This window comes from Rhamphochromis sp. 'chilingali' (genome assembly GCF_963969265.1).
Source record: "Rhamphochromis sp. 'chilingali' genome assembly, chromosome: 14".
NCBI lineage: Eukaryota > Metazoa > Chordata > Actinopteri > Cichliformes > Cichlidae > Rhamphochromis > Rhamphochromis sp. 'chilingali'.
In genome coordinates, this window is record NC_137941.1 from 25,758,089 (window position 1) to 25,785,572 (window position 27,484).

Genomic DNA, 27,484 nt, shown 5'->3' on the forward strand with positions numbered 1-27,484 from the left:
ACAGAGGTCGAATTCCAAAAAAGAGATCAAGCAGCCATTTTTCTTGGCTTACATACTGCCTTTGTTCAATGCATCAGCTCAGTGATCACGAGCTTTATAAATAGAGCATAAAACTCATTACGTCAAAGAGAAGTTTATGATCTTCATAAAAGTTTCTTGATATATTTGGACAAGCAAACATTTGAAGGTGAAACAGTAAAAATAATAATACAGGGCCTATTTTAAAAGAAGTAAAACTTAAAATTATTATTTTCTTTTTGGTTTTTGTCAGTTCCATCATAGAAAACGTAATGTCCATAACATTAGGGGCTCCCATTTTTATCGTTCTGCTGTTCTCTGTGCTCCTGAAGACTTTGCCATCATACTCACAGCTGTGAATGTCTACAAATCTGGTAATTGATTTCATATGTTTTCCAACTTATATGATATGATATTATGATATTATATACACCATTTGATGCAAAGACAAACCAGGATTTTAAGTCTTGCAACTAACGGTGCCACAAAAAGGGTTTACTGTTTGAAAAAGAAGCTCAGAACAAAACTGGCTGAGTTGCTCAGTCATTATATCAGGAATGACCAAAGGCAGCTTCGGAAGAAGAACCTCATGAGAACTATGGAGGTGGAAATAATCGGTTTGGGGTTGCTTCACTACCTTAGGGACTGTCGATTCCAGACACTGATTCAGCTATTAATTATGTGTGAGATCAGAGACTGATTGGAATGTATGCAAGGCCCTTTTGATGAGGTGATGATGTAAAGACTAGAAAATCAACAGGGGGTGGTTAAAAAAGAAGGAATGGAGGGTTATGGAATGAGCTAGCAGACAAGAGTGTTTTGTGCACAGAGTAGCGAAGTACCACCCCATTTATCATTTATCAATACTAACTTCAGATGTCAAAGTTTACATACTTTATGTTGAATAAAAAGCGTTAATTTTCACCGTGGAGTCCTCTAAGACAGAAACATCATCTGTGCACAAACTCATCAGCAAACAGCCTAATAAGTTTTTAAACCCTGTGTTTTTCTCACACCCTGCCTTTAGGCACTGTTTCAAAGCTCATCTAGTGTTTACTTGTCCAAATATATTTTTAAAAAAAATTTCCGTGGGATGCTAATACTTTTTCACATGATGAGTTATTCCAAGGATAAGCTTAACTTAACACAGAAAAGCTAGTACTGTGGTTTGTTTACCTGCAGCTCACAGACCATTAATGCAGAGAGATCCTCCCTGCAGTCCTGGAGAGCTCTAGGCAGTCAACACCTCCTATGACCCGATGAAAGCATTCACAAACTTGCCTCTTGGGGGCAGTAATCCTCCACAGAGGACCCGAAACACCAGCGACCGAAATCCAGCATCATCGGGTGAGGAATTAGGGCACCGTTGTATGGTGACAAACATAAGCGCTCCAGCACAAACTCACATCTTGAAGCCTCCAGTGAGTCAGAGTGTTATTAATAGACCCAAACAGCAGGCGCTGTCACCACGTCTACTGCTCCCGGCCAATTACGAAGCTCTGCAGGTGTGCCCACCGACCCACACATGCAGCCAATATCAGACACTTCTTCTATTCTGCAACCTTTGCTCTCTCGCCATTATTTGTTTTCTACTTTGTGAAGCCCTTTCACAGACACGCACACACTCACACACACCCAAAGAAAAACATGGAAATGTTATTAGGTCAGCTTCCTCCTGTGGCTATGACTCAGTACACCAGCTCTGTCACTGCCCACCTGGAGTCTCGGGAAGAGCAGCAGGAACAAGAGGATGGAGAGAAGTAGGGGGTAAGAAGGAGGTTATTACAAAACACGGCAGACTCATTCAGAAGATACAGTAGCTTTGCACATACACGTCTGCACAGGACTAAGTCAGTTAGTAAACCCTGTGCTTCTCATTATATCTTGTCTACTCTAAAAATGCCACTGGCTGTTAAGCTCCAATATTTAGCCGTGGCCCACGTACCTGCTCTCCTGAAAGGGCAAAAGAAACATTCAAAATGTCTTTTAGTCTTAAGTTAGGTTAAGATGCCTCCTCCTTCAAACACGGAGGTGGAACTTAAGTTGGTCGGCACTGGATTACAATCACAAGTCAATCCAGCAGAACTAAGATGCGATTTTTATTGTATCTCAAACAAAATTAAGAAAACAGTGTTGTTTGCAAAGGTACCTATTTTCTGTCATTATGGTCCCAGCGGTGGCTGCTCTTATTAAACGTGGCCAAATATTCAAATGAGTGAGTAAGCGTCTGCTTCTAACTGCTCTGTTTCACACAGTTTTTCTACTCTTGGCTCTGTATGACAGGCTATCAGACAGGACAGGATTTACCTAATATGGTCATTTGAGGCACACAGCTCTTTGAGCAGAGAAGCCCCAAATCTGCAAAGGGCAGCTGGTCAGAAGAAGTAAAACAACTTTATAAGACAAATAAGGAATATTTTTATTTACCATAAATCACGAAAGCCACTCTACTAGAGTTCTGGAGTGGAACAGGCCCACTTTAAGACATGTCACCCTTAAAAAGCTTGAGCTGAGAGTTTCTGGAGTCATGCTAGATTGGCCCCAATCAGCAGAGTTTAAGAACAGGTTTCCCCGTGTTAAAAAGAAGCACACGTTAATGCTCAGACACAGAAGAACACCATCACTGACACAACCATGAACAGCCCCTGCCACACATCATATCACATGTGTTTTAGTTGATTTCTTTTATAACTGAGTTGCACAGTTCATTCTATTGTTGAGTTATACAGTCTTTGTGTATTACTTTAGTTGAAATTATTGCTACACCAGTGTAGTCAACTTCATCCAAACTGCAGGAAGCCGCTCTTCCTCCACAGACTCTGAGCTTTCATTACACCGCATGTCAGCATAGTGAGGTGGTAACAAGATCCACACAGCAGACATGCAGTACTACATACACATCCTCTCCAATTACCACACTAACAAACAACAAATGCCAACAGCCCCACAGGCCATTGCGTGGAGATAATAAGAACCTGTGTGTGTGTGTGTGTGTGTGTGTGTGTGTGTGTGTGTGTGTGTGTGTGTGTGTGTGTGTGTGTGCAAGCTTCTGGTGCTTTCTTTGCACAAACACACAAACCAGAAGGAGAAATGTGTGAGTGTACTCGGAGATACAAGGGCATCTAGTAAGTGCATTAATCCTCAAACAGGGCAGATAAGGCCTACAGAGGTTAAGAGATTGCAGTCTGGAAAGAAGCGATACATTACACAAACGGCTGGATTGATTTGACCTGCAACCTTTCCAAACTCTCAAACCTCATTAATAAGCCTTCATATTTGAGATACGATCCTTTTTCTCCATCTGAAGCTCATTTTGTTCGAAAGCTGTGAAGAAATTAGGCAGACACTGCTATGCTTTAAGGAGAACGAGTCAGAAAAAGGATACTTCCACTATTCAGGTGAAAGGACAGAGGTTAGTGATCATAACACTAACTGTCAAGTCATGTTAGTATATACTCTACTTGATCGGTGGTCATCCTAACTGGATTAAACCTCAGTTTTCCTTTTAAATATTAAGCAACTGCAAACGTTTCTGCAGCTACGTCTAAAATACTAAAATTCTAGGCTAACGTAATCAGCAACTCTCCACCTGTGAGGTTTTCTCAATCTGTTATTGCACCTTTCCACCATTTCCAACACACACAGGCAATTTTGCTGCCTTCCCAAGGGACAGGCCAAACTAACAGCTCTACATTCGCTCCTTTCCAAAACTTCACCTCTGAAACGAAACACCAGTAATATGACGGTCATCATCTGGGGCTCCAGTGTCACAAACTACTAAGTTGTCTCTGATTTCCTCATTAATGAGGAAGAAACTATTGACTTTTAAATGCTGATTTAAGCTCTCAGAAAATTAAGTTCCTGTGTTTAACGTCTTTCTTCCACCGGCAGACATTTATGAGGAGCCTCTCTGCAGGCTGGACTCACCGTAAGGCTTTAGTCTACACATTTACTGCACTGTATACAGGAATACACTCTAGCATAGAGAAATCTATGTCTAATCTGTTGCTTTACACACCCAGGTCCAGGTTTTTCTTTTCTTTTTCTGTCTGCTATCCTCTGTAATTACTCTTTTCAATCCCTTTTCATCTTTGGCAGTGTGTTGGACCCGGGGGGTGGGGGGGGTGGGCAGGTGGGTCTCAGATGCGTCCGTTGCCGTGTGTGCTGCTTCGGCGGCCGGACAGGGGGTGGGAGGAGTAGTGCAGCTCAACTGTGGAGAAATTGGAGGATGAGGAATTGGAGGAAGAAGAGGAGGAGGTGAGTCCACAGGCTTCACAGGCCAGAGCCAGCTGCCTCAGGGCATCCAGAGAATCCATCTTAGCCCCACGTAACAGATCGCTCTGTCCCTGCAGCACAAAGGAAGACGCGTGAGTCTGACTCATACCTGCAAAGTCATGAACTTCAATGAAAGCAAAAGGTAACATTTAAATAGTTTTATAGTCTTTTGTTATTAGGGACGGGTGTATGCAGGAGGTGTTGGGGGGAATTCTCCTCGTATGTAAAAAGCTGAAATTCTGCTCATTTCAGGCTCCATATGTTTATTCTTGTTCTCCCCTGTAGCAGCTCTGCACGATCCCAGCTCCAAACAAGATTAGGGCTGCCACGATTAGTCAACTAGTCACGATTACGTCGACTATCAAAATCGTCGACGACGTCGTTTGAAGCTTTGTTAGAGCACAAAAGACGCAAGAATAAGTAGTAGGATTTAAGAGTGTAATAAGGGACTGAAACAGAAGATGGCAGCACTGCATGTACAAGGATGCCAGCTGCCGTTAAACCCCGAAGAAGAAGAAGCAGCTCTGTCCCAGAATTCATAGCGCAGCTGTCAACAATGGCGGCAGCTAGTTAGTTTTAATATTACTCTTATTATTCTTTCTGGGTCACAAAATAAACGTTTAACATATTTTCAGAGGAGAATGTAGCTGTGTAAACCTCAAATATCTGCTCAGTTTATCAAGACACCACATATTTTCAAAAGCGCTCCGACGTTTTCGGAGACGTCTGTTACCCACTAGCTCGATAGCTAGCCGGGGGCAAGGCTCATTAGAGCCGTGAGAACACCGGACTCCTGGCAAATCGTTTTCAAACCCACCGCTGTCTTTCGCTACTCAGGTTAAACATACATAAGTCACTTAGATAACTTAAAAATGTTATTGTATTGTTTTTACACAGCTGAATAAACGTCAAGCAGACAACTGATTATCAGAAGTGTGAGATCCTCGAGAATATACTGCGGTGTCCCGTTATATTTTAGATAGCAAGGAGCAGACGGCTGAGTTTATTAAACTCCAACGAAACAATCTGCAAATTTCATTAAAATTTAAGAAACTATCATCTTGTCTTTATTTTTAGTTAGCACAGACCTTAAACACTTCTAGCTGTAAGCTAATGATAGTTATATAAGAGCAGACACATGCTGGTGCAATAAGCTGTACGTTTTACATCCAATGGATGCATGATCTGATTAGTCGACTAATCGCAAAAATAATCGGTGACTAGTCGACTATCAAAATAATCGTTTGTGGCAGCCCTAAACAAGATGAATCCTTATTTATCTCGTTCTTGGCGTTGGTTCGGCTCTGTCTAAAACAAGCTGCCTTATGGCTCAGCAAGAGTGAAAATAGGACAGAAGCCTCCTTGCAACAAGGAAAATGTGGAGTTTGCCCAATGATTGCATTACTTTTTTTAATTCAATGATTGATTGCTCATAGTCATGCTAAGACATGCCCTCAACCGCATGCTCAACCTCTTGGACTGCTTCAGATTGCAAGGCGATTGCACACAGGTCTCAAAGTGGGAGCCAACCTGTCTACAGTTACAGTCCGACTCAAACTGACTGCAGCCAATTCTTAAACGCAGAGAGATTGTCGACACATTTGTAATCGAGGACTCGACTCAGTTTGTTCTATTCTGGTTCTATTGCTTTATGAAAAGTGTCATGAAACTGATGTCCTGCAGCAACTACATCAGGGGTGGGCAACTCCAGGCCTCGAGGGCCGGTGTCCTGCAGGTTTTAGATCTCACCCTGGGTCAAAACACCTCAATCAAATGATTAGTTCATTACCAGGCCTCTGGAGAACTTAAAGGCATGCTGAGGAGGTCATTTAGCCATTTGAATCAGCTGTGTTGGATCAAGGACACATCTGAAACCTGCAGGACACGGGCCCTCGAGGCCTGGAGTTCCCCACCCCTGAATTACATCATTAATTGTGGAGGAATTGGTGTTTCGAATCTATGAGGTTGTGGCTCAACTTTGAATGTAAATAATGAAAGAGAATTTCTGCTTAACCCTTTATAGACCAACCACTGCCTGACCGAGTGTGACTGTAAAATTAACTCCCTTCCTCTTTCTTTACGTCAACTTTCTTCTGATTGGCTGCCTCTGATTGACATCATGCAGAAACAAACTGAGCCAAGAGTCTTTGAGGACCTAAGGCCGAGACCGAGCGCGCTGTGAAAAAGCAACAGCAAATTATGAATTTTTGGTAACATATATACATACGTGTTCAGTGTATATACGCACACTGAACTAATTGCATTGTTACAGGAAATATGTCCTTAAAAATTTTTAAAAAAGAAGTCGACATCTAGCCACGATGACCTGGCCCTGATGTTTTTAAACAAGAAAAGTACGGCACAGATATTCTGCATTTATCCAATCCTCATGAGAAGAAGCTGATCCAGGAGCTGAAGCTGCATCTATCTGTGTGCCTGAGCTAAAATAGTATAATTATAGTATAAATAAATAATAATAATAATAATACTATAAAACAGTATTATTTCCACATCATTGTACATGTTATGTTATTGTTATTTAGTACCAATGTTTGTTCTGAGCTACAAGCGTACTTTCACCAAATGCCGAGGTCTGATCGGTCAGATCCGTTTATTCGTATCCAAAAAAATCGTCAAAAATTATGTTAAAAGTTTAAAAGTTTATTATGATTGGTCTTTTGTTTGCTTCGGGTTGACGATTTTTGTCCAATGACTGACAACTTTTACAATGAGTAACATTAAAATTATAACTCTCAATGTCAAGGGAATTAATCACTTTTTTAAGAGACACAAAATACTTTCCTCACTCAAAAAAGATAGAGTGCAGATTGCATTACTGCAAGAGACTCACCTCACAGATTCTGAACACTTAAAACTCAAGCGTGATTGGGTGGGACAAATTTACTATTCCTCTTTTAACTCTAAAAGTAGGCGTTGCAATATTGATCCATAAAAATCTACCATTCACTCTAAATACTATTGTAAGGGATACGGACAGACGATTTATTCTGATTACTGGGCTTTTATATGGGGAGCAAATTCTATTAGGAAGTGTTTATGCACCAAATACTTTTGATAGATTGTTTTATTCAAACCTTCTGGCAAAAACCTCCTCTGTGTGTCCGAATCACGTAATAATTGGTGGGGATTTTAACTGTGGTTTGAGTCCTGAAACTGATTATAATCCACCAAAATCTCAACCACCTTCAAAAATGGCAAAGGCTGCAATGGACTTCTGCTCAGATCTTGGTCTTTTTGATGCCTGGAGAGTTTGTAATCCACATGTGAAAGACTTTACATTTTTCTCACGCCCCCATTTTTCTTTTTCCAGAATTGATTACATGTTTGTTTCTAGATCTGTCCTTGACAGAACTCGGGGTTGTTTGATCAACACATGCGCTCTCTCAGACCACTCATCAGTCTCAATGGAGTTATTACCACCTTATTATGATCCCTTGTCTAGACACTGGCCCGGCTAAACCCAGCTCTCCTTAGTGACCCTGAATTTGTAAAATATTTAGAAGATCAGTGGGAACTTTTTCTTTCTACAAATGACTTACCGGGGGTTAGTGCTTCTACTCTATGGGAGGCGGGTAAGGCATTTCTCAGGGGCTCTATTATCTCTTTCACCTCAGCGAAAAAGAAGAGCACCTTAGCCAAACAATTAGTACTTGAACGCAACATTACTAACTTGGAGAGGGAGTTTAAGAAATCCTCGTCTGTTTCTGTGCTTAAAAAACTGGATGCAGCCAGATCAGCCCTGGACCAACTACTAACTCAGAAAGCGGAAACTGCAATATTCTATGCAAAGCATAGATTATTTGAATCGGGCAACAAACCTGGACGCTTACTTGCCCGACTTGCCCAGGGGGAAAAGGGCTCTTATGCAATATCCTCTCTAAAAGATAAGAAAGGTGTTTTACAATTCGAGGCTAAACTTATCAGCAAAATAATGAAAGAGTTCTATCAGGACTTATATTCCCCTGAGTGTCAAAATACTGTAGACGCTAGGAAATTGTTTCTTGATAATGTTAATCTCCCTATACAATCAGAGGAAAGTCGATTAGATCTTTGCAGTCCTATTAGGGCGCAGGAAATTTTAGATGCAATCAAATCCTTACAGAGTGGAAAAGCTCCAGGCCCTGACGGGTTTGGGCCAGAGTTTTATGGTGGGTCCTTTATTAAAAATTTATGTAGAATCTCTTGAGAGGGGCACACTTCCACCCACCTTAAACCTTGCCCATATATCCCTGATCTTAAAGAAGGATAAACCTGCAGATCTGTGTACATCTTACGGACCTATAAGTTTACTCGGTGTAGATTGCAAGATTTGCAATTATAGGGCTCTTGCAATTTCACTGGATGCTGAGAAAGCATTTGATCGGGTGGAGTGGGAGTATCTATTTGATGTTTTGGAAAGATTTGGTTTGGGATCTGAATTTGTCAAGTGGGTCAAACTGTTGTATGGGGCCCCAGCTGCAAGGGTGTTGGTTAACGGCTCGGTCTCAGATGTTTTTCCACTGGGTAGAGGAACGCGTCAGGGATGCCCTCTTTCTCCCATACTGTTTGCACTTGCATTGGAGCCACTGGCAGAGGCTGTAAGAACTGACCCTGAGATCTGTGGGGTAACCTTGTTGAATACTGAATACAGAATTTCCCTTTACGCAGATGACGTGTTGCTCTTTCTCACTAAGCCAGAAACTAAGAAACTAAGCCACTAAGAATCTATTCCTGCACTGACACATATCATTAATCAATTTGGCCTTTTTTCAGGGTATAAAATAAATTATGATAAATCTGAAGCTTTGCAACTGGGTGATGGGGGGAGGTGGGACACTCCTCCTAATTTTCCTTTCAGGTGGTCAACCACTGGTTTTACATATTTAGGTATTAGGCTGTCCGCAGACACAACAGAGTTGTACAAGTTGAACTTTAAACCAATTGTGGGCTCAATCAAGAATGACCTCAATAGATGGTTTGACCTCCTCCTGTCTTGGATGGGTAGAATAAGTTTAATCAAAATGAATGTTTTACCCAGAATATTATATCCCATACAAATGTTGCCTGTCAGGATCAACAGAAAAACATTCTCAGAGATTGAGGGATATCTTTCTAAATTTATATGGCATGGGAAGAAATCTAGACTAAAGATACAGATTTTACAACTGCCTACAGATGAGGGGGGGCAGGCACTTCCTAACCTTTTATATTATTACTGGGCTTGCCATGCACAAATAATCTCAGGGTGGTTACATTCCTTTCTGTACCAAGGCGAGCCACCGGTAGATACTTGGTGCTGTGACCCTCTTTCGCTTCTTAGTCTTTTATCTATTGATCTGGCTGACCTTCCTCTTGGTGTCAGAAATAATTTCATTTTGATGCCTACACTTAAGGTTTGGCATAATATTGTTGTCCACGTCGGAAGAAGAGGTTTTTCTAGTGCACTACAACCTCTAATTAGGAATAAAGCTTTCCTCCCAGGTATTGACCTGGGAGGAAAGTATAGTATATTTGATGATTGGTGTTCTAAAAATATAAGATTTATTTGCGATCTGCTTGAAAGGGGTGGTTTTATGGCCTTTAATCAAGTTCAAATTAAATATAATTTACCACAGAAACACTTCTTTGGGTTCCTACAAGTAAGGCACTTTGTAAATTCCCTTAAATTTCCAGCCAATTAACCAGTTTTGAATCCTGTTGAAAGCTTTCTTCTTAAATTTAATGAGGAAATAATCACAAAAAAGAAATTTATCTCTCTTTGTTATGGGAAGTTATTGTCTTTGAATTTTGTAACCACTGATAAGGCCAGGGTTCGGTGGGAAACCGACCTGGAAGTTCAGCTTAGTGCAGAAGCATGGTCCAAAACTTTTAGATCTGCCAAGAAATTGTTTTCCTGTAACAGACTCCAGGAAAGCCATTACAGAATCTTACATAGACTGCAGCGTACGCCAGAGTTTCTAAATAAAATTCATCCTCAGATTTCTCCTCTTTGTGTAAAGTGCAATACGGATGTGGGGACCTACTACCATTGCATATGGCAATGTCCTTTAATTACTAGATTTTGGAAAAATATTGCTATAGAGCTTCGCTCAATCCTTCTCCAGTCGATCCCACTGAACCCTGGGCTGTTCGTTCTGGGTCTATCTATAGAAGGGCTCTCTCTGTCTTCTGTACAGATGCTTTTGTTAGGTAAACTTTTACATTTAGCGAGGCGATGTGTACTGTTTCAATGGATTCAGAGACAGCCCCCCACTGTTACACAATGGTACAGAGAAATGTTCAAGGTGTGACAATGGAGCGCCTTAGTGCCATCATAAAGGGCAATTGTAATGCATTCTGTAGGACATGTAGCCTTTGCCTGATCACCTACCTCGTGACCTTGCTGTGCTATTACATAAAGGGGGATCACATTTTGTTTTTAAACACAATAATTAATGTCTGTATTCCCTTTTTTTTCTCTCCCCTTTTTTTCTTTTCTTTTTTCTTTCCCTTGACTTCAAATGTGAAACGCTGTACATATTTTGACCCAGACATGTATATCTGTAACTCATGTACCTGTATTTGTTTTTTCTTCTCTTTTTCTTATTTGTATTTGGCTGTGCTGATTTGTTGCTGTTTGTGTTGTTCCAAAAATCAATAAATCATTGTTTTAAAAAAAAATCAAGCTGAAATAATGCTGAAAATTCTTCCTGTGAAATTACATGCTCGGTGTCAATGGCTGCATTAGGAAGTGAGCCCAGAAATATTTTCAACAAACAAAATATCTGCACGAATTTGACGCGTCCGGTCTGTAAAGGCCTCGTCCAGCCTGAAGCTATTGTCACTGTTTGCCTTCTGAAATTACAGATACATTTTTCAAAGTTCGTCCTACAAAATGTTTATATTTATTTATGTTCTGCCTTCCTTTACCTTAAGTACAGTAATGTTCCAGGTGAAACTCTCCACGGCTTTGTTAAGCTTGCGACCCTTTAGTCCTTCCTTCTCTCCAAGCCGAGAGAGATCCTCGTGGAAGTCCATTCCTGTGAAGCACGAAAGCAGGAGCATTATTGAGGCAGAGCAGCTTGGGAATCGGCAAATCAAATTCAGGTGAAATATAGCTGTCAAGCGTATGGATGATTTCCCTCAGCTATCCCAGTTGCAGTTACATGTGTGTTGTCGTATAAACCAGACTGACATGTTTACGTAAAAGCAAAAGCACTGACACATAAAGGTCAATCATCCAAAGGCAAAAACACGCTGGAAAATAAGCTGTTCAGAAAATCCAGTACAAATGTGACAGAGAACAGCTGACTTATTGTAAACAACATTTCAAACAGAGATACTTTTGTAAATATGTGCCTCATGGGAACCCAATTTAGAGAGTGCTACAGCCACCACATGCAAAGCTGTTTACTCGCAGAGCCATTCTCTGAGGAGTCACCCTAATTAAGCTCTACTGTTAGATGTTTCAGTCAGACTTGCTTATTTGATGATTTGTTAGAATTTGGGAATATCCCATGCTGCAGATCTTTTATTCATGAGACCTGATCAAAACGACACTCACACCAGCCACGCAGCCTTTCATCCATCTCTGCATACTTTACCTTCCCTCTGCACCTGAGCGATCCTCTCCTGTACTGCATCAGCATTCTCGATCAGCTGTTTCTGGGCAGCAATCATCTGAACAAACAGGAAGACAATTTCTATGTTCACTTTTTGGTCCTTTTATATGTTCAAGGTTTATGAAAAATACTATGTCAAGTATTCAGAAGGCAGTACAATATATGGACAAAAGTAATGAATGTTATTGCTACTGCATCTACTGCAGTGATATGCAGAGGCACCACTGTGTTGAGACTCAAGTACAGACTTTCAGCTTAAATGCAAGAGGTTTTACAAACTGTGCCCCGTCTTCCATTTTCAGAGGTTCAAATTAATTGGACAATTGACTGACAAGTAGTTTTGCGGCCATGTGGCCATGTGAGGCCCTTTGCCTCGTATTTCATGTCAAATGAAGTGGACATAATATCTGAAGTTGATTCACAATGTTCAATTTGTATTTTAAAGATTGTCACAGTAACATTAATGTCATTTTAAAGGTGATGCCCAAAGAGATGTGAGGGCAGGTGAAGGAGGCCATCATTAGAGACAAAACAAATCTTTCAGAGAGAGAGATTAGGCTAAATCATCAGTGTGGTGCACCAAAAGGTCTGAAGCTGCTTGTAGACAGAATTATTTCCATGGTTGAGAAAAAGAACTTCACAACATCGAAGCATTTCACGGGAGGAAACAGAATATTTGACTTCAGGTGGACATCGGCTTTTTCTCCAAGTATTAAAACCTTTTTATATTGAAATTCATGTTAGATTCTCTCATTAATTTTGAACATCTGAAACTGGGGGACTGGGGATAAAATTGGCTGTAATCTTGAAACTGTGCATGTAAAACCCCTTAAATTAACGCCCAAAGTCTGAACTTATCACATACTGATTGTTTGATTTACAATCCAATGTGATGATGTACAGAGAAAAAACAAAAATGATCTTTGTCCCAAACTTTATGGATGGCACAAGTTATTTAAGATGAGACACTGATTGTACCAACCGAATGGTAAAAGGACGTTTGTGCAACAGCGTTGGGGATAAAAGACTAAATGCATGCTGCCGGGTGTAGCAAAATACACTGTTCCAAAAAATAGTAATGTCAAAGTATCTTACTGTATATTTTACAGTTTTGTACTGTCTTTCTAGAATATCATTAAATTTACATAAGTAGACTGTGATCTTACATGTCAAAAGTAAAATAACATAACATCACTGTACGTATAGTAAAACACAATTTACTTGTTTTTTAAATATATTTTTTGTACATATGCATATTTAGATTGTAAAAATATATTCAGAAATGTATCATGATTTCACAAATATCTGTCCGTTATTGGAAAGATCGAACTGTTGAATTCAAATGTAATGCTATGGATGTTATTTTACGGTAGTATTTTGGCGCCCCAGCTGCCGGAATATTACCATTTTTTTAAGACGTTTTTTTAACAGTGTAGCAGTACGATTACCCTGTCTGCACTCAACAAAGTGTCATGAATAACTCTAAGTAACACTTTTTCTCAAATGTGTTTGGGTTTTTCTAAAGCCAGACTGAAATTTAGTTCCCGTCCATTACCTCTAGGAGTCTGTGGAAGTCTTTAAGCGAACCCTTTGCAAGCACATTGGAAGTAAATGAGGGAAAAGTATCATGCTGGATATCTGGACTCATATGGACTGAATAATGTGTTAGGCCACATCGCTTCATGGAAATGAAAATTATCAACTTGCAGAGGGCTGAATTCAAAGACACCCCGAAAAGTGAAAAAAATTATGCAGCAGACTAGTTGATTTTGTCAAAATCTCACTATTTTCACCATTTTCGCTTAAAATGGTAATTTGTATGGCCAACATGTGGTTGTATGCATGCCTGAAAATATCAGGGCATGCTCCAAACGAGACAACAGATGGTGTCCAGGGGTCTCCTCCCAGATCTGCACCAGGCTGGCCAGTCAATGGAGGAACTGCCTGTATACTCTCACCACATGAGGCCGAGCATTGTTGGAGGAACCCATGCGTCAGCACGGGTTCTGACAATGAGTCCAAGGATTATATCTGGATATCAAAACTCAGTCAAGGTGCTGTTGCCTAGTGTGTAGAGAACTAAGCAATCCCTCCATGGATATGCCTGCCAAGACCATCACTGACGCACCACCAAACCAGTCATGCTGAACGACATCACAGGCAGGATAATGTTCGAAGCTCCCCCAGACCCTTCCACGTTTGTCACATGTGCTCAGGATGAACCTGCTGTCTGTGAAAGACACAGGGACCCAGTGGTGGACCTGCCAATTCTTGCATTCTATGGCAAATACCAACTGGGCTCCACGGTGCCAGGCGTCGAGTTCAGCGCTCACTTAAGAGTGCCTGGGCCCCAGGCCAACCTCTTCAAGTCTGTTTCTGATTGTCATAGCAGGTTTGGCAAACATTGTTCTGCCTGTGACCAAACACTCATACCTGTGGCCAGCTCAAGGTCATTTTGTAGCTCTGGGAGTGCTCTTACTTGTACAAACTAGCAGAATGCTCCAGTTGATGCAATAATACCACTGATCATGGACTATTTACGGAAGAAATTTCACAAACTGACTTTTTGCAACGGTAGCATCCCAGACTCTTTACAACAATCCATTTATTCATAAATGTTTATAAAGGAAGATTGCACTGCTCAGTGTTTGACTTTGTGCAGATATAAGGATATAAGGGCCTAAAAACACCTGAATTCAAAGATTAAGAGGTGTGGCCCAATATTTTAGTGTAGTGTATTTGAAAATGTGACATATCACATAGTCTGGGCCATACAAGATCTAACCTTTACCTGATTTAAATGTGACCATTTTCTTCTTCCAGATACTCTCCTGGGAATCTCAGGGCTACAGATTAAGGTTTTGAATCTCAAGGTTTCCTGGAAGTCCCATTATGACTATTAGGAAACGATGTAAAATAGCACTGTGCACTCTGAACCAGACAGAGAGCAAAAATCATCGTGAAGGATCATCGTTGGCGTTGAGAGGCGTGCCTCCAGCTGTTTTCCCCCAAAGGTGGCACATAAAGTCAAGAGCGTGTCCACGGCCATGCTAATATTATTTGAGACATTCACGAGGTTGTTCTTCCCTCAGAGTCACAATGTCCAGGCATCAGTTCTACTGTAATGTCATGAGGGTTCTGAGGGATAGCTTTCAATGTAAATGACCAGAACCTTTCTGGTACTTTGTTCTTGTTCCTTAAGTTTAAAATCAAGTCAAAGTGCAGCTGTTTTTACACACTGGAGGAGATTAAAAATGTAACGGAAAAGAATGGGACTTCCAGAGAGCAATCTAAATATAGTAGAACAAGTCCAGAGATGGAGAGATCAGCTAAATGGGCAACTTATTATCAAGTATTAAAAGCCCCGGTCATCTGGGCCTTTCTGTGTGGAATTTGGATATTCGTGCTACACCTCTCTGAGTGGGCATACTCCAGATTCCTCCCACACTCTAAAGACATGCATATAAAATTAACGATAGGTAATAAGTTAATAGGCTCTCTTTATACATGGCTAAATCACCTGGTCGGGTACAGATTATGCCCAGAGATTTTGTTTACAAAATGTCTTTCTTTGTTTACAAAATGTAGTATGGATACTCTTTAGGGGGTATATCGTTTATATGTGCAGGGTGTTACGCAGTACGTTAAAAAAAAACACTGAATGAAGCAAAAAAGTGTGTTGATGTAACTGCTGATGTAACATTGGTTGCCTGTCACTTCCAAGTCAACTCTCTCACCATTACACTGATACTCAGGCGTACAGTACGTACTCTAATCTCTCAGTTACTTATATACATGATACAAAACTGAGAGCAAAATGACATACAGGCATGTACTGTAGCTTAAATACAAGCAAAATAACTTTTTAACAGTGTACTTAATCTCTTGATATTAAGAATCTCTTTTGTCAGTGTGTCCTGGGCTGAGACAATATACAACTTTCTGATCACAGCTTGTGCAGATATGAAATACAACAGAGCTGAAAATATTAGACTATGGTAATGAACTGATCACTCTTAAGTAGGTTTTGAGCAGGTTCCATCTTCCTTGATGTAAACAGGTACTGTTTTTCTTTGTTTTAAAATAACCTAACCTAAATCATTGGGTGAAACAAATGATGACATTTTACATTAAACTTATATAAAATCAAGTAACTGATCCTCGATTTTCTTCTAATTACATCAGTGTTCTGCTGGAACACTCTGGGTCCTGGTATCCCTGTGGATGACACGTACCACCCACTTAAACAGCACTGCAGACCAAGCAGCTTGGGTTAGTACGGCAAAGTTCTGCAACATGGGAACATACTGATGTCATTGCTATCTCTAAATAATGAAGAATTTGCTAAACTAACTATAGCAAGAGTTGTAACTATATTTTCTCATTTAAATCAGTCAGGTTGCCTCAAATCACTGAAAGAAATAAAAAGGGAAAAAAGGGCTAAATACAGGAAGAGAGAGGGAGCTTTTTGTGTGGTGACTGAGCGCTGTGTGTTTGTGCTCAGAAAGGCTGAAGAGGTGTGATGTTTGATTGGAGATCACACCAACTATGGCATCATGACACTGACCTGCTGGGCTGCATTTGCTGGGTTTTGCCGCAAACATCATCAGCTGCACTCACATACGTAAATAACCACATTGTTCTGAGGTATGTGTAGGAGTAAATAGCTGAGCACTAAAAGAGGTGGGAGAGTCTCGTCCTGATCTAATGCAAGAGGAGATTGAGTAGGAGGTGTGTGTGTGTGTGTGTGTGTGTGTGTGTGTGTGTGTGTGTGCGTGCGTGCTCGTGGGTGACGGTTTCATGCATGTCACCACAGAGCTGCTGTATAATTAATGCCTATAGACGATGCAAATGTACGTAAGCAAAGGTCTGCACACTCAGTGATGCAGTGTTAGATGTCAAAAAAAAACTTCACAAACTGTGGAAAAGTTTCTGATGCTAAAGGTTTCAGCCAAAGGAGCAAAATTAGCAAGAGCAGCATAATGAGGAGCTCGTAAGTGACACAGAGCTCAGGAAGATACATATCATGGTCTAACTACATATACGTAGGTCTCACAAAGCACAGTTAAAATTAGCACTGCAAACACCTAGCATGTCAAGTCTCATAATCATTATATTTATGATTTCATTGGCTAAATTCACTCTTTCTGATTGGTGCAGATGGTTGTTTTGAAAAAAAAAACAACTACTGAAAATTAGGTTGACATTTGACCTCAAAGAAAGCTATGTCTGAGACTGGGTGTGGTTTAACTGACATTCTAGGTCCTGGTGACTGAGAAACCACCAGGTGGAAGCTAACCAGGAGCATTATTCAAACCTAAACTTCAGTCCCCAGCTTATGGTTTGATCCAGACCTGGAGATTACTAATAGAGATGGCATGATACCACTTTTTTATGTCCGATACCGATATCATAAATTTGGATATCTGCCGATACCGATATGAATCCGATATAGTGTTTTTTAATCAACAAAACTGTTTTTTAAAATATCTTGCTGCATTTTGCAAGTCTGCAAGTTCATACTCAAGTTTAAAACAACAACTACACTAAAGCTATTCTGTTATACCTGTATACAAAAAAAATATTTCATAGTTCAGCAATACTGATCAATCTAATAAACTTAGACCTACACCATCCTCCCTATTCTGGTATTTTAAAGAGTACTTAGCGTAAATATTAAGCAACCTAACTAATAGGGTTCCAACTCCCAGCAACAACAAAAATAAATAAATAAAAAATAGGGAACCACCCCTCACGCGCCACCTCATGATGCTTAATCGACGTAATCAACCTTAATTTGATGCAGTGTGAAAAAAAATGCACAGAAATCAATTATTTTTCAAGAAATATTAAATAGATTCAACATCTTTCTTCAACAAAATTGCAGACTGCACAGATGGTACCTTCCCAAAGTAAAAAGTACTATAGCTTACTAGGGTATATATATTAGACTTAATAGTCACTATATACAGTAATTGACTTCTATTCATTTTACATCAAATTAAAACTTTGGGTGTCAGATAATTATTTATTAAAAGCTAGACATTTTAAATGAGAATAAGAAAGAAAAGTATGTCTTTGTGCCCCCTTTTCCCAGTTAATGCCCTATCGGCCCCCCTGGCTAAACTTTGCTAGATCCACCCCTGCACAGTTACCAGCCGTCAGCTACGTAGAAAAAGATCCTGGTGTAGAAAGTAATATTAAATAAATTCTAACAACAGCTTATCAAGCTTAAACGTGCTGCTGTTGTTCAGCCGCTGGTTTGCTCTTTCTGGCGCAAAGTGGACCAAAAACAAACGAGAGAGACAGACTCGCGACAGAAAAGCCGATCAGCTGATTTAAGCAGTTTCACGATTGAAGTAGCAGCCGGAGAGCGAGAGGCAGTCGCTTGTTAAGCTTAACGTGGGAATGCTTTACAAACATTCAGAGATGGACTTACACACTTGCTTTACTTCTCTCGGGGATAACTTTGTCGGAGATGAAATGCCAGGTTGCTAGCGAAGCTCCACATGCTATCCAGACCACTGACAGGTCCCGCATGCCACAGCTGCTCTATCACGTGATGCATACTGCTCCGACGTGAGTTACGGCGTGTTGCAAGTTTTGTGAGGTGCTTTCGTGATATTTAATGGATCGGATTACATTTTTTATTTTTCTCCGATATCCGATCCAGTAATTTAGGTCAGTATCGGACCGATACCGATACGTAATATCGGATCGGTCCATCTCTAATTACTAATGATTATTAGTCTAACCCCCTCCGTGAATCGCTACCTTATCGTGGTGGTGGGGTTTGTGTGTCCCAGGGATCCCAGGGGCTATGTTGTCCGGGGGCTTCTGTCCCCTGGTAGGGTCTTCCATGTCAAGACCCTACGGAAGACCCTACTATCCTGAAGGTTCGGGATGTTGTAGGGCTTTCCTGGTTGACAAGCCTTTACAATGTTTCGTGGAGATCAGGGGGGCACCTCTGGATTGGCAAACCGGGGTGGTGGTTCCCATCTTTAAGAAGGCGGACCGGAGGGTGTGTTCCAACTACAGTGGCATCACACTCCTCAGCCTCCCTGGGAAAGTCTATGCCAGGGTGCTAGAGAGGAGAGTCCGTCTGTTAGTCGAACCTCGGATACAGGAGGAACAATGTGGTTTTCATCCTGGTCGTGGAACACTGGACCAGCTCTTGATCCTCTCAAGGATACTTGAGGGAGCATGGGAGTTTGCCCAACCAGACTACATGTGTTTTGTGGACTTGGAGAAGGCATTCGTAGCAAGAGCTTGGTCCGCATAGCCGGCAACAAGTCAGACTCACACCCGGTGGGTGATGGGCTCTGCCAGGGCTGCCCTTTGTCACCGATTCTGTTCATACTTTTTATGGAAAGAATTTCTAGGCGTAGCCAAGTGGCAGAAGGCTTTCACTTGGGTGGTCTCAGGAGCTCATCTCTGCTTTTTGCAGATGATGTGGCTCTGTTGGCTTCATCGGGTGATGGCCTCCAGCTCGCACTGCAACGTTTCACAGCCAAGTGTGAAGCAGTGAAAATGAGAATCAGCACCTCCAAATCTGAGGCCATGGTCCTCAGCCGGAAAAGGGTGGAGTGCCCACTCCGGGTCAGGGACGAGTTCTTGCCCCAAGTGGAGGAGTTTAAGTATCTCAGGGTCTTGTTCACGAGTGACGGGAGAAGGGAGATGGATTGGTGCTGCGGCTGCAGTGATGTGGACGCTGCACCGGTCCGTCATAGTGAAGAGAGAGTAAAGCCCTATAAGCCCCCAACTGAGTTCATATTTTTTGGCATATTTATCACACTTCCATGCTTCAGCTCATTAAACTAATTTTAATATTGGACCACGATAATCCAAGAAAATGCAAAATCCAAGTTTTAAATAATGATTGCCTTTGTTAAAAGACCACGTGAAAAAGTAATGTCCCCTAAACCTAATAACTAGTTGTGGTGGAATTTTGGCCCACTCTTTTGCAGAGGATTGTCTTAATTCGTCTGTTTAAGCGCCTTAAGATCAGAATAAACGGTGAGTCTGGACTTGTTTTGTTTTGGGGGGGTTTAGAGCCATCGAGAGGTGGACTTGCTGGTTTGTTTCAGACCTTTCTCCTGCTGCATAACATAAACATGCATGAGCGTCAGGGCATGAAATGACTGGGAATTATCCTTGCAGATTTTCTAGCAGAGAGCAGAATGGTTCATGGTTGGGCAAAGTGTGACAAATATGCAAAAATCTAAGAAATCAGGAAAAAGGGCAAATACTTTTTGACTCATGACCTCCAGCTTGCAGCAAAAACGTAGGTTACACCACTATGACGAGTGCAAGCTGATGGTCTAAAAAGTGTTGCATCATAAACAGGATTGGCCAGTTACAATCATTTTCCTAGAGCAACTACGATGCAGTTCACAGCGATATTTGTCTGTGCAGTTCGTCAGAAATTTTTCTTCATGTTTGCACAAGACAGGAATTAATGCAACTTTCTTTTTTAAGGAAGCAGTTAGCTCAATAAATGTGTCTTACTGACCGTTTCATAAGCAGCGAGCAGTTTGCGAGTTGGTTCCGAGAGGCCGACCAGGGGCTCCAGACATGGATAGCCATCCTTCAGAACCATGGTGGCCCCCATAGTGCCCTCAGGACTCTGTAGCCTCGTGCCCAAGGTCTGGATGCACTGCTTCAGTTTGGCCACAGTGGGGAGCCCACACTGCTCTTTGAAACTGGCTGTGGTGCTCTGGAAATGGTGTGAAGGTAAACAGACAGAGAAGAGAGGGAAAATAGTGTTAGATCTGATGTACAGTTCCGGCTGTAAGATTAAGCTGGGAAAAGCCAAAAATCATGACACGGCCCGCTCACTTCCCCTCCGTTCCCCTGTCATCTGCTGTCTCCCTTGTGAATTAAATCAATATGGCACTCACTGCTGCCTTTAATCCAGTGAAATCAGTCTAAGCTTAAGCGCATTTAGCAAAAAAAGGAGACAATATGGCATAAATCTGGAACAGGAAATCAAAGCAATTAGAGTGTGTGTTGGATGGGGGGATGCAAGATCGGGATGGTTCACATATTTGAGTGTGACAGATTAAAGGACTCATTTGCTGAACTGCCATTCAGGGTCACTTCATAACAAAGGTAAAAGGTTTATTTCTGCATGTATGAGCACTAGAATATAAAGCCTCTGCTGTTGCACTGAATGCCATTTGCCACTTGCCACATCCCCAACTGGACTAGCAATTATCATGCTCCACCTGTGTGTAAGTGCATCTGTGTCTGTGAATGTGACAGACACAGAGAAGCATGATGAATAATATCTGTGGCAGATGAGCCCACAGCTGGACTCATGGCAGAGAGACAGAGAGAAGCAGGGTGTACAATGAGACTGAAGCAGGAGGATTAAAAGCAGTTTCTGAGTGAGTAAAAAGTGTTTCTGCGTAGCACTCGGTGTGTGTGCGTGGGTTTGTGTGGGAGTGTGTCTGACAGACTGACTGGGTGGGATTGGATGATCAATGAGATGGCAGGAAATTTGCTCTCTGCTTTCCACTGAAAAGGATTGACATTTTTCAACCAGAGATTCATTCCAGTTTTTAAATTCACAGACCTACACTACATGGATGAAACCGTGCAGTCACCCAAACATTACACACAAGCAGACATTTCTGTCGCATCATAGCAGGAAAATCATGTGTGTGTTCATAATAGCCGCATTTATCGTGGGCACTCTGATTCCTCCATCATTAATGTGGCTGATTGTCCTCCTGGACATTTTTTAAAAACTGTGGTTGTTCTATTAGGAAGCTGAAGATATTAGAGGATAGTTTGAACCAACAGAAACACGTTGGGACTCTGACATCTGAGAAGATTTTAAATTGATATTGTGAACTTAACAGCAGTTACAAACAGACTGTATATAAAGGATACAGCTGCCATGAAGTCACCAACTGGTTAGTGAAGTGGTTTTGCCATCTCCATCTTGGTATTTTGAAACCAGGTCTAAGCCAATAAACATATCATAGACTGGGCCCCATCTTAAGAAGCTCATAGTATCCTATCACCCCAACAGGGCACTTCATTATCAGCCTGCTGGTTTACTTGTGGTTCCTATGATATTTAAAAGTGGAATGGGAGGCAGAGCCTTCAGCTTTCAGACTCCTCTTGTGTGAAACCAGCCTTCAGTTTGGATTCAGGAAACAGACATGCTCTCTAGTTTTAAATCTCTCTAAGTCTTTGGCAACTGGAGGCTTTCAATGATGCACTGAGTGTTTTTTAACTCTGCTTTTAATCATTAGTTGTTACTAATCTCTGGCTGTCTTCCACAGTGTATCTTTTGTCTCGTCGTCCACAGCTCACCAAAAACCGGTCATGGCTGATGGCTGCCCCTCCCTGAGCCTGATTCTGACAGAGGTTTCTTCGCGTTCAAAGGGATTTTTTCGTTCCCACTGTCACCATTTCCATGCTCACAGGGGGTTGTCTAATTTTGTGGGTTTTCTCTGTATTATTGTAGGGTCTTTCCCTTACACTATAAAGCTCACTGAGGCAGCTATTGTTGTGATTTGATGCAATGTAAATAAAATTGAACTGAATTGCTGTAACTAGTGATTAAGACTATAACATCACCTGCTAAGTTTATACTGTAGGTCACACAGCAAAGTAGGCGAGGGCTGTTCGTCCTTAAACTTCTACACAATTGGAAGTCTTTTTGTTTGGCTTCAGACCAAGAAGTTACATCGTTTAGGTCTTTTAAGTCCAATACTGACTCTTTTAACTGCATGGGTGGTCTCCACGAACTCCTGGCTGTATCTTATCTTATACAGTAATGCCTAAATACTGACTTATCTGTCTTATCCTGCTTTGTGCTTTTAAACATTCCCAGTTAATTTCTTTCTATTTTACATTGTAAAATTATATTTAGCAAGTATTTCATATCAAAACTTTTTAGTGAATGAAAGAAGAAAAGCACAAGTATTTCTGTCCCCTGCCTTCTGCTATACTTTAAAGTTGCTATTCCAGGTCATCTGAATCACGTAGTCAGGTGAATTGATTAAGGCCTGGTGTGGCCACACTTCACTGTGGCTCACTAACAGTGTTCAGAGGGACTGTGTATTATGTGTGTGAGTATCAGTTTGGACACTACATACGCCTCGTTCGTTTTCAGCACCTGGGCTTTGGCCAGTGTAACTGGGCTGATTCTGGATTATCGTTCACATAAGGTCACGTCATGCCTTCTGGGATTTAGCCTATCATTGGGTCAAACCAGTTTTGGTAAATGGTATAGAGGCATTGGATTGTATTGGAGTACCTAAACAACTGGTTTTATGCACAGAGCCGCTACCTCCAGGAACAAGAAAGTCCTAGTTTCAACACATATATGGGTATAAGGTATATATTAACATCACAATATACCTCTCTAAAAACAGATCCAGTGCAAAAAAGGATTCTTTTCACATTGCCCACCCATACATGTTGGTGTTCAGTGATAAGATGGTGGGAGCTGAGCGACCAGGTTCTATTTTCGCTGGTATTTATAATCCTCCTCCACTCTTCTCACTGACTCCTTTGTCGCTGCCTCGTCCTCCTCCTCCTCCTCCCCCACTCTCTTATTCACTCTACAGACAAGTCTAATTCTACCTGAGAGCTGAGCTCCAAAAAACTGGACTTCTTACTGCTCACTGAAACCTGGCAGCACGACTCAGATTATGCATCCCTCATTGAGCTGTGCCCGGAGGGTTATTCTTTAATCAGCCAGCCACGGACGTCGGGCTGAGGAGAAGGCCTTGCTGCGGTGTTTCCCAGCCATTCATCCAAAGTCAGTCACTTCTCTTCGTTTGAGCTGCTGCTCTTTAAAGTTCGAGAATTTTATTTCATGCGCTATAGTGTACCAACGACGCGGTCAAATCAAAGTATTTTCAAATTACTTTTTGTCTTTCACCCTGAATCTGTCCAGACTAGTTATTTCTGGTGATTTTAATATTCATATCGATGACGACTCTTTCTGCGAGGAGTTTCATCAACCTTATGAACTCTTTTCATTTTACCCAGCATGTATCTGGCCTCTTTTACACAAAAGGACACCCTCTTGTTTTAACCTTGGGCTTTAACATGGATCTTATCTGCCCCTGTTGTTATTTCTAATCATTACTGTGTTGGTTTTAATTTACTGTTATCTCCTGTTAGTGATGTAAATGTCTTGACTAACCACTATTGCCTTTCTATTTTAGACAGTGTCTGTCCTTTTTACAAAGAGATCAGCATCTGTTTTAAAATCCTCACCGTGGATTAATGGCCTTATCCACTCTTTAAAGCGTTCTTGCCGGAAACCTGAACACTTGTGGAGGAAAAGTCGTTTGCAAGTTCATTTAATTTATGTCAAAGATATTTTGGTGTCTTTTACTAATTCTGTTAGAGAAACGAGGGCTGCCTGTTCTCCAGTCTGGTTTCTAAAAGCACAGGCAATCCTAAGGTTCTGTTTAACACTATTAATAACATTGTTACCCCTGCTTCACCTGCTGTTCCCATGTCATCTGACATCGACTGTGAAAATTTAAAAAAAAATCACTCATATTAGAAATAACCTTTCTCTGTCAGCTGTCCATTTCTGCCCCAGCTCAGCTTGTAAATTTAGATCATTTTATACTTGTTTCTCTTCCTGAACCAACCCAGTTGGCTCTGTGAAAGTCTGTTGTTGTTTAGACATTTTACCTGCTTCCCTGTTTAAAGATGTTTTTCGCTCCATCAGCCCTCATATTGTTAATTCCTCTCTGGCCTCGAGTCAAGTCCCGATTTACTTTAAGAATGCGGTTAGTCACCCTATCCTAAAAAAGCCACACTAGACCCTTCTCTCTTGGGCAGCTATAGACCAATTATTATTGAGAAAAATGTTGCTAAGCAGCTAACTGCTGTTTTAAAGAACATTAACAGAGATAGCTCTTCTCTTATCTTTAATGGTGTTTTGGTGCAAAGTGACACAGGAAACTGTCCTGTCCTCCTTATGTTGGACCTAACCTCAGTCTTTGATACAGTTGATCCCCAGGTCTTGCTTGACAGGTTGAGGTATTGGGCCAGTATAATGGGATCTGCCTTACAGTGGTTTACTTCATATCTTTCTGATCATTCTTTTTGTGTAGCTACTTCAAATTATAGGTCTTCTTTAAGCCATCTTCATTTTGGTGTACCTCAGGGTTCGGTTTTGGGGCCCTTATTATTTCTGTTTTTTAGCACACTTTGAGCACTTTTAAAGATATCTCATATCACTGCTGATGATATTCAGTTATACATCCTTTTAAGCTGCACAAGGTATCAAAACTGCATCTCTTACACAAGGATAAAAATTTTCTCCAACTTAATGAGGAAAAAAAATGAAATTCTAGTTTTTGCTCCAGAAAAGCATACAACTCTAATAATGGAAACTCTTGATCTATTAGCCTCTTATGCCAAGCCTTTTATCGGGAACCTTGGGGTAAATTATGACTCTGGTTTTACTTTAGATGGTCACATTCAGACTCTGGTTTGTTCATGTTTTTATCACTTAAAAAGTATTGCCTAGCTAAATAGTATTATCTCAAAAACAGAATTGGAAACTGTTATTCATGCTTTTGTTTTTCAAGACTAGATTACTGTAACTCATTATTCAGCTGCCTAAACAAAGCATCACTGGACCATCTGCAGACTGTACAAACGCTGCTGCCAAAACACCAACGTTTTCTCACCTCACACCGCTACTCGCCCGACTCTGTTGGCATTCAATCCAGAATACATTTCAAGATCTTGGTTCTCACTTACAGGACTCTGAATGGTCAAGCACCAGCTTACGTCAAAGAACTTTTACATCTGTATGTTCCTAGCAGGTCCCTAAGGTGACCAAAGCCTGCTATTTGTGCCATGTACGAAGCTGAAAACCAAAGGTGACTAAAGGTGACTGAGCCCTCTCAGTAGTAGCACCAGGACTCTGGAACTCTTTCCTCTTTAGTTTGTGTCTGCAGACATCACAAACCTCTTGAGCTTTTTAAAAATCAATTAAAAACACACCTTTTTACAACTGACTGATTTGATGTACTGATGTCTAATGTTTTTGTTTTCCTTTGCAGAGCACTTTGTGATCAATAGCTTGAAAGGCGCTAAATAAATAAAGTTTTACTATTTACTAATTTCAGAACATTCATAAAATCCTACACCATTCACCCTTTTTAAGCATCCTATCAACATTGGGTCAGTTCACAAGCCTATTTCACCTCTGAGGCCATCCAGTGAACATAATTTTACCAAAGTTTGGATGTCATTTATATAAAAATAAATATTTATATTATTTACATTATATATTTATATATTCATAAATAAATATTTATATTTGCTTATTTTTCATTTATGAAATGTAAATGAACCTTGGGTCTGTCACAAGCCTGTCGCACATATTATCAAAAGTCAGTCCACATCCAGTCTCACCTGAGCATCCTCCCGCAGGTCCGTCGCTTCTTTGAGAGGGCCACTGGCTGACTTAAAAGTCTCATCCACTACCTTGATACCAGTGTGCCTCACTGTGACGTACTCTCTCCCCCGTCTCCCCACCCTCCGCACCGAAAGACCTCGCCGCTGGGCCTTCCCACCTCCTCGTCGGTTGGTGATTGCCACGTGGACAAACAGGCTGGTGTGAGGTAAGGGGTCTCCTGCCAGGCCCAGCAGGGGCACATTACGGTAGCCAGGCTGAAGGCACTCGAAGGCCACGCTGTACTGGCCGATGAAATCATCTCCGATGTAGTCATCGTCTAATACCACAAAACGCAGCAAGGCCAGCTCGGGCATATTTACCTGGGGACAGGAAATGAACAAAAGAGATGAAATCCATTCTGCTGTGCACCAGAGCAAAAATAAAACCACGGCCAGTGAACACTTTGCAGAGTACTGACCTACATTAATGCAACACACCTCGTCTGCCTCAAAAGACTTTCTGGGGGAAAATCTCGGATAATTTAAATGTTATTATTCCAAGTCTAATTCTGGTTATTGATCCATGCTCTTACTGAAACACAGTTTTATTCATACTTGAGGGAGAGAAGAAGAAAAAAATTTACCCTGGTTTTCAGAGAAGATATCTGCTATGAATTTTTGGTTGAAATGAGATCTGAGATCTGTTTAGGGTCAGGGGTATAGGGTTAATGTTAGATTTAAACCCTTTACATGGAATTTCTACCTATATTGGCATTCTGAATTGGAAACCTTATGACAGAAGATTTCCAAGGCCAAAATGCATGTAACAGATTTTCATTTTCTTGTAATATCTGAAAAACGGCTTGTTTAGCATGTGGCTTCAATGTAACATATGCTAACATTATCCCCTGTGAGGTCTAAGGTCAAAATTGAACTTTGGGAAATAATGGGAAGTTTTTCATGTGTGCCATCTTCTTTGTTTCCTGGTTGCCAGGACTTGAGAGAACCATTTAATATAAACAAAAACCCTTTTTGAATAGTTTTAGTGGTAGGGCTTGGGTTGGGATTAGAGTCATCATAACTAAGAAGCTACTCTCAGAATATTAAAATGTTAATAATGAACGGAGACAGGACTCACATATTCCCATATCATGCCTGATCCTTCTCACATCATAGCAGCAAATGTCACTTTA

General features: G+C 41.1%; 1 protein-coding gene across 1 annotated transcript in view; it reads right to left on the reverse strand.

Annotated features, from left to right (window-relative positions):
* Positions 1–1,098: 1,098 nt before the first annotated feature.
* The window catches only part of plcl1 (phospholipase C like 1), a 128,953-nt gene continuing 102,567 nt past the window's right edge, over positions 1,099–27,484 (reverse strand). The window contains exons 8-12 of the mRNA XM_080903673.1: positions 26,310–26,672; positions 20,407–20,610; positions 11,877–11,952; positions 11,203–11,312; positions 1,099–4,364 (exon numbers count right to left, since the gene is read on the reverse strand). Coding sequence (XP_080759799.1) covers positions 4,158–4,364; positions 11,203–11,312; positions 11,877–11,952; positions 20,407–20,610; positions 26,310–26,672 — 960 coding nt within the window. The 3' untranslated portion in view covers positions 1,099–4,157. The remainder of the gene's footprint in view (positions 4,365–11,202; positions 11,313–11,876; positions 11,953–20,406; positions 20,611–26,309; positions 26,673–27,484) is intronic.